This window comes from Mustela nigripes, chromosome 5, assembly GCF_022355385.1.
Source record: "Mustela nigripes isolate SB6536 chromosome 5, MUSNIG.SB6536, whole genome shotgun sequence".
NCBI classification, from domain to species: Eukaryota; Metazoa; Chordata; class Mammalia; order Carnivora; family Mustelidae; genus Mustela; species Mustela nigripes.
In genome coordinates, this window is record NC_081561.1 from 31,177,578 (window position 1) to 31,190,950 (window position 13,373).

Genomic DNA, 13,373 nt, shown 5'->3' on the forward strand with positions numbered 1-13,373 from the left:
GTGTGTGTGAGGGAGAGTGCAAGTGTGAGTGATGGTTTCTGGGGCGGCAGCGCTGGTGGCGGCTAAGTGGTTACTGTGGGCTGGGGTGCCCGCCCAGGGCAGCTTATGGCATGGGGAAGGAATTCTCTGGGAACCCCAGAGGGCCTGGGCTGGCACCCCACCCACGGCGGGTGACCCAGCTGGGTGGTTGCTACACTGAGTCAGACCTTCTGGCCTGACTCTGTCCCTCCTCTCCGGGTCCTGTTGCCATGTCAGGAGTGAGGGGCTGAGGAAGCCCTTCAGAACTACCTGTTATTTGCTTCAAACCACATGATGACACAGCAAGCGTGGGGGTGGTATTCCTACCCTTCCCAGCTGCAGTTATGGAGGGCCAGAAAAAGGTTAAAGAGCAGTCAGAGCCAAGAGTGAAATCTGGGAGGGGGATGGGAACTCTGTTTACAAGGGGCGCCTGGCTTGTAGGCAATCGGCTAATTGTCTGCCTTCAGCTCAGATGGTCTGTACAGCCCAGAGAGGTCTGTACTCTGAGCAAAGTCACACAGCAGAGCTGGGAACGAGTGGCCAGGAGGCAGCTGAGGTGTGGGTGGGGGCGTCTTACAAAGGAGGCCTGGGCTTCACAGCTGGTAGTCTCTCCTATGTCCATTTGCCTGCCTGTCCCCCCACTCCTTGGTGCTTCTTCTAGTCCAGGGAGAGGGTCTGGGTACCACCACCCTTTCTTCCCTCACCTCTTCAGGCCCAGGTCAGACAGTAAATGGAGGTGGGTTTCCTGGAAGTCTTCCTGCTGGATCTTGGAACTTGGGGGTGATGCTTTGAACACCTTTGTTTTTATTTATTTTGGGTTATAGGCTATATATTCACATAGTCAAAATTAAAAAGTTAAGGAAAGAGATGGCAAAAGGTAATTTCCCCCCATCGTAGCCCATACCCCACACCCTGCTCCACCTTCTAGAGGCCCCCGTGATCACTGACTCCCTGTGAATCCTGAGTCAGAGCTTCCCATCTCTTCTGTTTTCCCTCTAGGAGAGGGTCCCGTGGGAGGTGGGTACAAGGACATGCCCAGCCATTGACGTTCGGGCCTGGACCAGGCACCCATTTGCCTTGGGATGGTGGTGAACTCTTTCCTGGGTCTGAACTTGTCCCCAGCTTGACAGCATCCTGCTCGAGCCACTCAGGAGGGGTGGGGCCCATTGCTTCTCCTTTTCCACTGCTTAGAGCCACATCCCTGGAAGCTCCCTGCCCTCCACCGAGGGGACCCAGGCACCTGACACCCTGAGCTGGGGCTACCCCAGTATCCTTTTATCTCCTGACACAATTCATATAGTTTTGCCAACCTCTTTCTTTCTCCTTGACAGTTCAAATCTCCATGGACTTGGGATGCCTGGCTGGCTCAGTTGGCAGTGCAGGCAACTCTGATCTCGGAGTCGTGAGTTCAAGTCCCACGCTGGGTGCTTACTTAACAACAACAACAACAACAACAACAAAAAACCCCACATGGACCTGTTAAGCACTTACTGTGTGCCCGAGCTGGCCTGGGGACACCAAGTGAGGGGACATGCCCACTCCAGTGAAGAGCTCACAGTGGCCTGGGGGAGGCCAGAAAGGAGAGTCATCATTCCAGCTCCAGATAGCCCATGCACCTTGGTGGGAGTTGGGTATTCTAAATCCCACATTAAAGAATCTGACAGGGGTGGGTGCCTGTGTGGCTCAGCAAGTTAAGCCCCTGCCTTCAGCTCAGGTCATGATCTCAGGGTCCTGGGATCAAGCCCTGCATCCGGCTCTCTGCTCAGTGGGGAACCTGCTTCCCCCCGCTTCTCTGCCTGTCTCTCTGCCTACTTGTGATCTCTCTCTCCTCTGTGTGTGTGTCAAATAAATACATTTTAAAAAAAGAATCTGACAATGCCAGTGTTGGTGAGCACGTGGTTCAGTGGGCACACTTCCAGTGGCTGGTGTGAGGGTGAGTTAGAACAGCCACTTTGGAGAGTAATTCGGCAAGTCTAGGAAGATCTTCTCTGTGATCCAACAATTTCACTCACTTTCTAAGTCCTCACTCTCAAGTAGAATATTTCAAAATTTTTGACAGTATCCTCAGTAAGCATACACAGCACGCTCACAACTGATACAACTCCCACTCTGACAGTTACCCTGAGGACGTGTGAGGCACATTATTTTCGAATCAGTTCTGAGTTTTAAAAATGCTCACCTTCATCCGCTAAATCGATTTGACCCGCTGCTAGGTCTCAAGCCTAGGAACCGTGCTCCCATATGCATGCACAGGAGACAAGAAAGCATACTGCAACATTGTTGTCACAGCAAAAACTGAAATGGGGCTTTCGTGATTACCAGCAGAATGGATAAAGAAATTGTGACTTGGTCAGGAAGTGGACTATCATGCTGTGATACACACATGGGGACACTGTCTAGATCCATCTTGGACAGAAAGCTCTGCAGAATGGTGGCATATTATCATTATGGTTCTTATACGCCCATATTATTAATGACTACATCCTGAAGTGGCGTAAGTGTAATCCTGCACAAAATGATACCCACGTCAGGATAGGGGTTATCTATCCTGAATGGGAATGGGGCTGGTGGTGGTGTTGTATAAGGAATTGCAACTCAAGCTTTAAGGTTCTGTCCTTTTTTTTTTTTTTTTAAAGATTCTATTTATTTGGGGCGCCTGAGTGGCTCAATCATTAAAGCGTCTGCCTTCAGCTCAGGTCATGATCCCAGACTCCTGGGATCGATCCCCGCACTGGGCTCCCTGTTGGGCAGGAAGCCTGTTCCCTCACCCACGCCCCTCTGCTTGTACTCCCTCTCTCACTGACTCTCTCTGTCAAATAAATAAATAAAATCTAAAAAAAAAATTATTCTATTTATTTATTTGTGTGAGAGAGTGAGCGAGAGCACAGGTAAGTGGCGGGGGCAGAGGGAGGGGGGAGGGGCAGAGGGAGAGGACAAAGCAGACTCCCAGCTGAGCAATGTGGCTCCATCCCAGGACCCCGAGATTACCATCTGAGCTGAAGGCAGACCCTTAGCCGATCGAGCCACCCAGGTGCCCCTTAGGGTTCAGTTCTTTAAAAAATATATAATGGGGGCACCTGGGTGGCTCAGTGGGTTAAGCCGCTGCCTTCGGCTCAGGTCATGATCTCAGGGTCCTGGGATCGAGTCCCACATCGGGCTCTCTGCTCAGCAGGGAGCCTGCTTCCTTCTCTCTCTCACTGCCTGCCTCTCTTCCTACCTGTGATCTCTCTCTGTCAAATAAATAAATAAAATCTTTAAAAATATATATATATATATAGGAACTAAATTTTGCAAAATATGAGCATTTGACAAAGCTGGTGGAAAGGTACCTGGCACTGACAATATTTTTAATGTATTATTTTATTTTTTTATTTCTTAAACTATTGCATAATAATACTTAGGGGACTGATGTTCCAGAACATCTGGGAAGGAGACTTTCTTCTGACTGTAGGAATAGAGAGGGGGGGATGTAGAGGGAAGCCCATGAGCCCAGGCACAGGGCTGGGAGTGGGTGAGGTCCTGGGTAATGAGAATGAACACCGAGTCCTTCCTAACTGGGGACACTATGCTGATGGCTTTATCCCACTTCCTTCCCATGTTGGCACCACACCTTCCCTATTTAACAGATGGAAACAGAGGCTGGGACTTGAACCCAGGCCTGTGAGTCAGAGCCTGTGTTCTTGAGCGCAGTTCCTTCTCAAGGAGCAAGTTTTGTGTCCGCCCAGAGTGCAGGGGTGGGGAGGGGTGGAGACAGGCAGGAGCTGTGATGTGTAGACTGGATTCTGTCAATGATGAGGACGTTCAGGAAGATTTCAAGCGGGGGAACAAGGGAGTCAACTCATTGTAGCTACAGCATCTGAACCTGTCTTTAAACAAACTCTAACTCAACTCAGAATCTAAAGGAGCTCACAGTGCCAGGCACCTGGGTGGCTCAGTCGATAGGGCATCTGCCTTTGGTTCAGGTCATGATCTCAGGGTTCTGGGATAGAGCCCTGCACTGGGCTCCCTGCTCAGCGGGGAGTCTGCATCTCCCTCTCCCTCCACCCTTCCCCACTTGTGCTCTCTCTCTCTCCCCTTCCCTCTCAAATAAATAAATAAAATCTTAAAAAAATATTTTAAAAATAAAAATAAATAAATAAAAGAGCTTACAGTGGGGTCGATTTGGCAGAAGCAGTTGACAGGGGCCTAGAGCCCAGAGAGGGCTCCTCTGGGAACATGGTATGGATGCAACGTTCCAGAAAAATACCTAGAAGCAGTGTGTGTGGCAAGAGGCTGGCAGAGGTGCCCCTCCTCAGCTGGATGAGAGTTGGGTGCTCCTCCCTTCCCCCCCCCACCCCCAGTCCTCCTGGTTGGTGGAGGGACAGAGGTACTGAGCACTCCCAGGCTGGATATGGAGGGAAAACCAGGGCATGTGCATCCGGGGGAGATAGGCCTGACCTCCACTTCCTGGCTGTGAGACCTTGGCTAAATTATGGAACCATCTATCTGAATCTCAGGAGGGGAGAGACATGGGTTCCTGGATGTAGCTGGGGCAAGGAAGGCACATGTCCCGAGTGTAGCCCCTGGAGAGGGTGCTTCTAGCACATTCCTCTCCATCCTTGCTATGTGGGGTAGGGGGAAAGGCAACTGGGCCATGGCTGCAGCTCCATCAGAGCCTGGTGCTCGCAGAGGGCCCAGATGCAGATTGTTCCCTTCTATCAGTGGAGGCCTGACTTTTGGGAGCAAGAGATGCTGTTCCCATAGGGCTCCAGGGATGGATACAGCCAGCTCCAGTGTGGTGTGGGAGTACTGGGGAGAGTACTGGGCTGCCAGTCCTGGGCTGGGCTCCTGACTCCCAGTGAGGTGAATATACAGTGTGACCTTGAGGTTTGGTGCACCTTCTCTAGGCTTTTGTCATTTCTTTTTGGCAGAGAAATCTGGATGAGGTTTTTCAGACTGCAGTTAAATGTTTGGCACATTTAAAAAAGCAATCAAATGGGTCACAATCAGTATTGAAAAACCAAACAAAATACAGAAATAGAACAGAAAATATCAGAGTGCATTGCCTGCAGGTCATAAGGGTAAGCATTGTTTTGTGCAACTATTGTAACATGTATTTATTCCTGTGGGTCCTGGTAAGAAACTGTAAAACATGGAGTTCAGCTATCCCGGAGGTGGCCCCACTCCCACCGTCTAGGGGTCTCTGTGAAAGAACCACACACCCAGGGTCTTTTCATTCTCTTGGGTCAGCAGCTGTCTCTTGGCTCTCAGCGGCCTCCACCCGTCCCTGGGTCTCTCTTCTTCCTGCTTCAATCCAATCCCCTCCTCCCTTTCTCCCAGGGACAACCCCCCCACCCCCACCCCCTTCCCAGGAAGTCCGGGTGGGGGTTTCTGAAGACAGTGAACGTGATCCAGTCCGGGTGGCCGTGGGCACTCTGTCCCAGGAGTTAAGATAAAAAGACTAAAAAGAAACACCCAAGCACCCGGGGGCCAGAACGGAAAGTAGGCGAGCTGGGGACGTGGGTTGGAGGGCAGGACTTCGTGAGCCACAGCTCGGCGGCGACACCGCAGCGGGTCACTCCCAGAGGGCCAGTACCGGCCTTGTCATTGTTGGCACTCGGTTCGCTATTAACTAGCGAAGGTAGCTTTCTCTTTTGCCACCCCCCCTCCCCCCCCCGCTTTAAAAGAAAGATAGAAGGAGCCAAGAGTTTTGGAGCCAACTCCTGGAGAGGGAGCGGCTGAACTGATTCGGAAGTTGGATCTCTTTGTACACAGGAATGCAGAGAGAAAAAAACAAAACCCACCCCATTGCTTCATTTCCCCTCCAAGCCCCAGCGCTTTCTATTGTGCAATGAAAAGGCTTTTTCACGTTAAGAAAAATGAATCCCGATTTGCGCTGTGAAGGCATGAGCGCGCCTCTCGGTGCGAGACGCCTCTCAGCTGGGACGCTCTCGGGTCTTCCGCGCGCGGCGGGAGATAGCGCCTGCGGGGGCGCCGGACCCCGCACCGCGCACCGGCTCTCACCGACCCGAGGGCAGAGGAGTAGATAGCCCAGGGAACCCCGAAAGCCCAGAAAGCCCCCAGCTACGGCTGGGTTTCCCGGGGATGGCGGTTCCGCGAGTCTGTTTGGGAACTCGCTGGAGCTGGAACTCTGAACCCGGGAGCCCGCAGGAGCCCCAGGGCTCCTCGGAGTCGCGCGGGTCAGGAGGCCCGTCCGTGCCCGGGAGGCCTGGCCCTGGACGCACGAGGGGCGCAGGGCACAAGGAGGCGGGCAAGCGCACATGGGTGCCCGCGGGCCGGCTGCGGCGGGGTGCGGGGGGGCCGGGGTGTGGCTTCCCCGCCTCCCGGGCGGGATTTGCATGTGTGTGTGGCGGCCCCAGACTTCCTGCTCCCTCTACGCTGCAGGTACGCGCGGGCCGGGCCGGGCGGGCGGGCGGGCGGCGGGCTCGCCGAGACGCGGGCACCTCTTCACCCGGACGCCACCAGCGGCTCCCGGGCCGCCCCGCGCCGCCTTCCGCCCCGGTGGCCGCTAGCCCGTCCCGGCCGCGCGGAGCGTCCTGCTCGCGGGTGGGGGCGCGCCCCTCCGGCCTCCGCGGTCATCTCCGTCCTCTGCACCGAGCCTGGCCGCGCGCCCCTTGGCGCCCTCACCGCCCCGGGCCCCCGGCGGGCCGCAGTCATGAGCGAGATGTCCAGCTTTCTCCACATCGGGGACATCGTCTCCCTGTACGCCGAGGGCTCCGTCAACGGCTTCATCAGCACTTTGGGGTGAGTGAGCCGAGTTGGGGGGGGCGCGGGCAGGGAGGGGGCGCCGTGGGCCCTGGTGCCACTTGCGTGCGTCCTGCCGCCGCCCCCTCCCCCATAGAGAACCTGGAAGTCCCCAACTTCAAGGAGCGGGGTAACGGCTTGCCTCCTTTTTTTAGAGAAAGGAAGTTCAGTGTTTGCCCAGGTAGAAGTCGGGGACCCTGCGGGAGTTGGTAGGGGACACCCCTCCGCGAAGCCTTCACCCTCCTGCGCTCGCCCTTCTTCCGAGCTGGAGGAGAGGCCGAGACTTCCTCTGCAGGTGGTCCCGGGGCGGGGCAGGTGGGTGGCTGGGGCCTGAGTTGGGGAAAGGCATCCGGACCTGGACGTGACTGGCTCTGGGGGTGGGGCGGAGCAGTGGGGGAAGGCAGGCTCACCACGGAGCCCGGAATCCTCAAGTTATGGTCTGGTCCCGTCACACCTTTGAAGGGTCGCACCTTTCCCTTTTAGCTCTTCGCTGCCCTGCCCCCTCTTCAGTAGGAGTGCCTTCTCTAGTCCTCCCCTAGCAGGAGTCCCAGGTCCTGACCCGCTGCTCCTCTCCCCGCCTCTCCCTGTCAATTTCCTGCGCGGCTCATCTGGCGCCCCTGGGTCCCCGGTCCCAGGATCTAGCGAGCACTTTACAAACATTAATTAACTCTGGCGGTCACCCCCCAGGGTCTGGCTAGCAGGGAATTTATTCAAGTCCCCGGAGAGGGGTAGGCCTGAAGCAGGCCTAGGGCAGGAAAGGAATTAGGCAGAGCGAATAGGTTTATCTTCAAAGGAGCAGCTGGGGGTGGGGGTAGAGTGCTTTCTCTACCTTTCCAGCCAACCTCCAGGGCACAGCCTGCTGCCTTTGTCCCATTTTCAGTCTGGGGACTTGGGTTAAATTGTCTCATCCCCACCACACCCAGCTGTCCTTTGGGATAAACCCACCCTCTTCTGTTCCCCCTACTCATCAGGACACCAGCCAGTCACAAGGTGTGTCCTCTTGGGGGTGGGGGTGCTTTCGAGGACCAAAAGTCTGACTCTGGACCTGGCCGGGCCTCACCCTGAGCCTGAGAAGTGGGAGTCACCTGGCTCTTGGTCTCTCCCAGGGTTGTTGGGAGTTTGGTTCTAGTCCTGATGGAAAGGGAGTCCAGCTGGCCTGTGGGGGTTGGAGGGCTGGCTCTGCCAGCAGGGGATTCTGACTGGGAATTCCAGCATACCTGCTCTCCTTATCTCAGCATCCTTTTTGACTCTCTCATTCCCCTCCCTATTCAGATGTGGAATCCCCAGCCACAGGTCATCCCCCGCACCCCATTAAATTTGATCTAGCTCATTTCCGCAGAGGACGGGGCTGGAACCACATGTGGGCCAGCATCTGTGCAGGCCTCCCACAGAGCGCTGACCAGGGGGTCCCGCTGCCAGGCACACAGTAGGCACACAGTAACCCCCCTGATGATGCCGAGGGAAGCAGGAGAGGGGTCTGTGGGGGAAATGGGGGGAGATGGTGGAAGCCGCCCTCCCTCCTAGTGTCTGAACGGCACTGGGGGCTTTTGGGAAATGATCAGCTTCTCTGTTGCTTAGAGCCTGGGTCAGGGCTGAGCACAAAGTGGGTGGTTTTTTAAGTACGCGTGAGATCTGTTAGCATCCGGAGACGCACGGGAGATTCTGTCTTCTCTCAACGTAGCTTCTTCCTGCCTTGGCCCTTCCTGCCCCCGGAAGCTGCTTCCTCTGGTCCATTTTGACCCTGGGGCAGGAACTGGTGACCCCCGAGAGGGCTTCTTTCCGGGGTGCCTGTTCCCTGTGCAAACACCTCTGACAGCTCCCAACTTTCCATCGAAAGATGCCCGTCTCCCAGCTTAGAGTTCTAGCACCCTAACTTAATTTTCTATTTTTTCCCCCCACCTTCCCTTTCACAGCCTCTGAAGCTCTAGGTACATGAGGCTACTCTGATTCCCGGAACCTACCCCATGCTCTAGGTCTCTTTACCTTTGCTCCTGTGTTGCCCCCGCCCTTCAGCCAGCCTCCGCCTGGGTAAATCTGACCCACCCTCTAAGACCTAGTACTAAGTGACCTCTTTTGAGAGATCCAGCTCCTCCTCTCACAACATGGCAGTTAACTCTTCTTCTGTGCTTTGCACAGCTTTGCACAGATTTCTCTCTGGTATTGTGTTTTTTCACAGTTAGTTGCAGATTTCTCTGTAGGGCCGTCCAATGCTGGGCCATTTGCCAGGATTAACTAATTTATTACATCGTTCATCCACTCAGCGTGTCCACAGCCAGTGTACTAGGCACTGGGGACTTGGTGGCGACTGAGGGAGCAGTGTGTCCCACCTTCTTGGAACTTAGAGTCAATGAGAGCATGATTTCTAAGCCCTGCTGAGTCTTTGTTACTCGAAGGGTGGTCCGCAGTCCAGCAGCATCGCCATTCCCTAGAAGCTTGCTGGATAGACAGGATCTCAGACCTGTGCCCATCCCTCAGAACCTGCATGCTGATCCCTGTGGGATTTGGTGCCTTAAAGTGTGAGCTGCTTTGCTCTAAGTCAACTCTGCCCCATCCTTGCCAGCATCTGTCTCCGTTCCCTTCCCTTTCCTTCCCTTCCCTTCCCTTCCCTTCCCTTCCCTTTCCTTCCCTTCCCTTCCCTTCCCTTCCCTTCCCTTCCCTTCCCTTCCCTCTCCTCTCCCCCTCCTCTCCTCTCCTTTTCCTCCCTCCCTCCCTTCCTTGATTTATGAGAGCCAGCAGCCTTGGCCCAAGCAGGGGGAGGGGCAGAGGGAGAGGGAAAAGCAGACTCCCCACGGAGCAGAGAGCCTAATGTGGGGTTCAGTCCTAGGCTCTGGAATCATGACCCGAGCTGAAGTCAGACGCTTAACTGACTGAGCCACCCAGGTGCCCCACTCACCAGAATCTTTCTGCCTCTATCCTTAACTCTGGTCCCCATTGGCCTTCATCCTGGCTCATGTCTGTGAACCCTAGAGGCTGATTTGACTGAGGTCCCAGGCTAGCCCAATACTTGGTGTCCAAGAGGTGCCCATTAAGGGCTAGATGAAATGAATGTGTTGAAGACGGGGGGTGGCCTTGGTGGGCAGAGGGGCTGGTCAGCTGGGAGATGGAAAGGGGGTTGTTGGTGGAGCAGGGAATCTGAAGCAGCCTTCAGATTCTGGCCAGACTCTACCGGGAGAAGCAGAGGAGGCCAGTTCGACCTGCCTGAATAATTCGAGCTCCTGGGGAAGATTGTACATTAACTCTGGGTTGGAAGGGTGGGAGGGTCTGGGCAGTAGATCCTGGAGCAGGTCGAGACCTCGGCGGGGAAGGGAAAGCAGGCCCACGCCTGTTCTCAGCAGGCGAGTGTGGCCAGGGCCACTGGCTCACACCTCACCCTGGGTGGAAGGCAGTAGAGGCCAGGGCTGGAGTGACTGATTGGGGCCAGGGAAAGGTGGAGGATTCCGTGTGGCTCCTGGCCACATCTGTGTGCAATGTGCGGCCTGGGCCCCTCAGAGTCTGATACCCAGTTCTTTGAAGATTTCTCTTAAAGGCCTCTCTCGCTGAACGGCCAGAGGGGTGGGCTCCAGCCCATAGTGTGTAAGTTGGGGAGTGTAGGGTACCTGGGTTTTGAGGCTGAGCTCCCAATATTTGTCAGAGTGCCTAGGAGCACCATCTCGAGGCTCTCGGGGCTTCCGGGCCTGTATCCCCAAGGGTTGGGTGATCACAGAGCATAAAATCAGAAGGGTCCCCTCCTCCTTGGGCTTCTCTGTCCACCTTCCAGCCTGATTCACTTCCCCAGGAGGGTGGGCCCTGGAGGCCAGCACCCAAGAAGGGAAATGTGGTAAATGTTGAGGAAACCTTGGGTCCCCAGGGTCAGGACCCTTGAGCTAGTAGCCCCAGGGGTGAGGCTCTCTGCTGCTTTGTCACTAACTTGCTGGGTGATTTTGGCAAAGCCCTGCCTTCTCAGAGTGTGTTTCCCTCAGCCTGGATGTCCTCTAGAGGTGCTCTGTTTGCACCGAGAACCCCTGGGATCTTTAAAAAAATTTCAGCTTCTGAATCCCAGGTCTGACCAACTGCATCAGTATTTTTAGGGCTCTGAGGGTTGGGTTTCTTAAAAGCTCCCCGGTGATTTTACCTGGGGTGGCGCTTCCTGATCTAAGGGCCCTCGGTGGCTGACAGGCTGTGAGGAGGCCTACCTGTTGGATCCACCCGTCCCTTGGTCCAGAGAGCCCATCTTTTAGCCCTCATCAGACTTCAGTAAGTCATTCAACAAACATTAACTGACCACCTACTTTGTGCCAGGCACCTTTCTAGTCCTGGGGGAATCCAGAGTAACCAAGATAGAGTTCCAGCCCGTTCTAGTCTCTACACAGGGGAGCTGGGTGAGGATGTCTGTAAGGGCCCTTTGAGCCTGAAGTCCCTGAGACACATAAAATCCCTGTGGTGTGGGGTGTGGGGGAGGGCACTGATCCTTGGTGCAGACTGCATTCCTGGAGCAAATTTCAGACTTGTCCTTGGCTTTCTTTTCATTGTGATTTCCCTGGAGAGGCTGGAACTCCCGCTGTCCTGTGCCCTAAGGCAGGGTCTTGACCGCAGCTAGGCCTAGTCACACAACTCGTTTTTTAAAAAATACATATTTGGGGGCACCTAGGTGGCTCAGAGGGTTAAAGCCTCTGCCTTCAGCTCAAGTCATGATCTCAGGGTCCTGGGATCGAACCCCGCATCGGGCTCTCTGTTCAGCAGGGAGCCTGCTTCTCCCTCTCTCTGCCTGCCTCTCTGCCTACTTGTGATCTCTGTCAAATAAATAAATAAAATCTTTAAAAATACATATTTTGGAGGGGCGCCTGGGTGGCTCTGTCAGTTGAGTGTCTAACTCTTCATCTCAGCTCAGGTCTTGATATCAGGGTGGTGAGTTCAAGCCCCAGGGCTTGAACACAAAAACAAAAAACACACACTTAAAAAATAAAAAGTTTTTTTTTGTTGTTCAAAAATAATGTGTGTCCCATGGAGAAAACTGGAAAAATGCAAATAAAAAATTATTTGATACTGCTGTGACTTATATGGACATTCTTTTTAAAAAAATTTTTTTTATTTTTTAATTATTTAAAAAACATATAATGTATTTTTATCCTCAGGGGTACAGGTCTGTGAATTGCCAGGTTTACACACTTCACAGCATTCATCATATATGGACATTATTTATGTGGATGTTCTGGGGTGGTTTTTTGGTTTTTTTGGTGTGTTTTTAGTTTTATCTACACAAACATTTACAAACGATGTCAGACGGCAAATATGGCTTTGTATCCTGTCATTTTGGGGAGATACGTTAGGCTCTATTTTCCTACACCAGACAGGCCATTGTTACAGCCCCATAGCATCCCATGGTATGGTAGGATGTATCCTCATTTATTCAAGTGACTCTGGTATTGGGCATTCAGGTTGTTTCTGAATTTCTACATTATAAACAATCTGCCCAGAACATCCGAGTCCATACATGCCCGGACACTTGTCCAATTACCCTCTCAGGCTAAACTCCCAGAAGCAGAACCCTGTTTTCCTCACAGGCTTGGACTGTACTGGTTTCTCTGGTGGTAGAGGTGACCTGCTGAGGTGACCCTGCGTCCCAGGGGGCCTGACTCCGCTTCATATCCTCAGTTTGAGAGTGTTGTCCAAGGGGGTGTGGGGAGAAAGACCAGCCTCCGCCTTTGAAGTTGGGCTTGGTGACTATAATGGAGAGGGGGTAACTCGGGGAGAGGAGCTGGGTGGGGATTGCCTGAGGACACAGTCAGCCCCAGGCTTCCACCGTGGGACCCAGGGACCGAGGCTGCATCCCCTCCCCAGCCCTAAAGAATGTTGCTGTAGTCACTTGCTCCCACTCTGCCCTGCCCTACATTCCTGACCCTACCTCCCCGACTTGGCCTGATGGGGCTGTGGGGTGGGTGGGGCAGTGGCTTGGGTTGGGGGGTGGGGTGCTGTGCTGGATTTTCAGGTGGGGCCACACCAGCTTTCTGCTGTCTGCTTAAGGGGAGGGTCTGGGTTTCCTTTGTCGCTGAGCCGGGGCCTCGAAGGCCCTGTAGTCTTCCTGGGACCTGTGGTCCATGCTTCCTCACCCCCTATTTGGAACTGGGGGGCTCCTCCCTGGAAGCAGGGGCTGTGAGGGAGGAAAGGAGGAGGTCTGGGAGAGGGGAGGAGGGCAGAGCCCAAATCTATGGTAAGTTCATCACAGGCCTCTGAGAGTGAGCTCTGAGCCACCGTGAGTGTGTCACGTTGGTCCTGCCGGCGGTGGCCCCTGGCATTGGCACCCACACTTACAGTTCCCTGCAGTGATGGTGGGAGCAGAGATGAGTCTAGGCCTTGACAGCACAGAGAGCCCAGTGTGTGGGTGAGGACACTTGGGGAGACAGGCTGGAGGGACTCGGCAGGGGACTAAAATGACCCTAGTGGTGGCATATGAACTTAGGTATTTTGGGGGCTGGCAGGTGGGCAGAGCCTGAGGAGGCAGTGAACAGAAATCTCAGCTCTGGAGGCCCCTCCCCCACCACCGCCACCCCAAGGTGCAGGTGCTGGTCAGCTGCAGGTGCTGGGGAGACACCTGTGTGTATTTGGTTCGCAAATCTCTTCCTCCCCTCAGCCAG

At 54.4% G+C, this 13,373-nt stretch overlaps 1 protein-coding gene across 2 annotated transcripts in view; it reads left to right on the forward strand.

Moving 5' to 3' along the window:
* The first annotated feature begins 6,398 nt into the window (after positions 1 to 6,398).
* ITPR3 (inositol 1,4,5-trisphosphate receptor type 3) overlaps positions 6,399 to 13,373 on the forward strand; it is a 66,251-nt gene continuing 59,276 nt past the window's right edge. For both annotated transcript variants that reach the window (XM_059400042.1, XM_059400043.1), the window contains exon 1: positions 6,399 to 6,762. In XM_059400042.1, the coding sequence (XP_059256025.1) occupies positions 6,674 to 6,762 (89 nt within the window). In that variant the 5' untranslated portion in view covers positions 6,399 to 6,673. The remainder of the gene's footprint in view (positions 6,763 to 13,373) is intronic.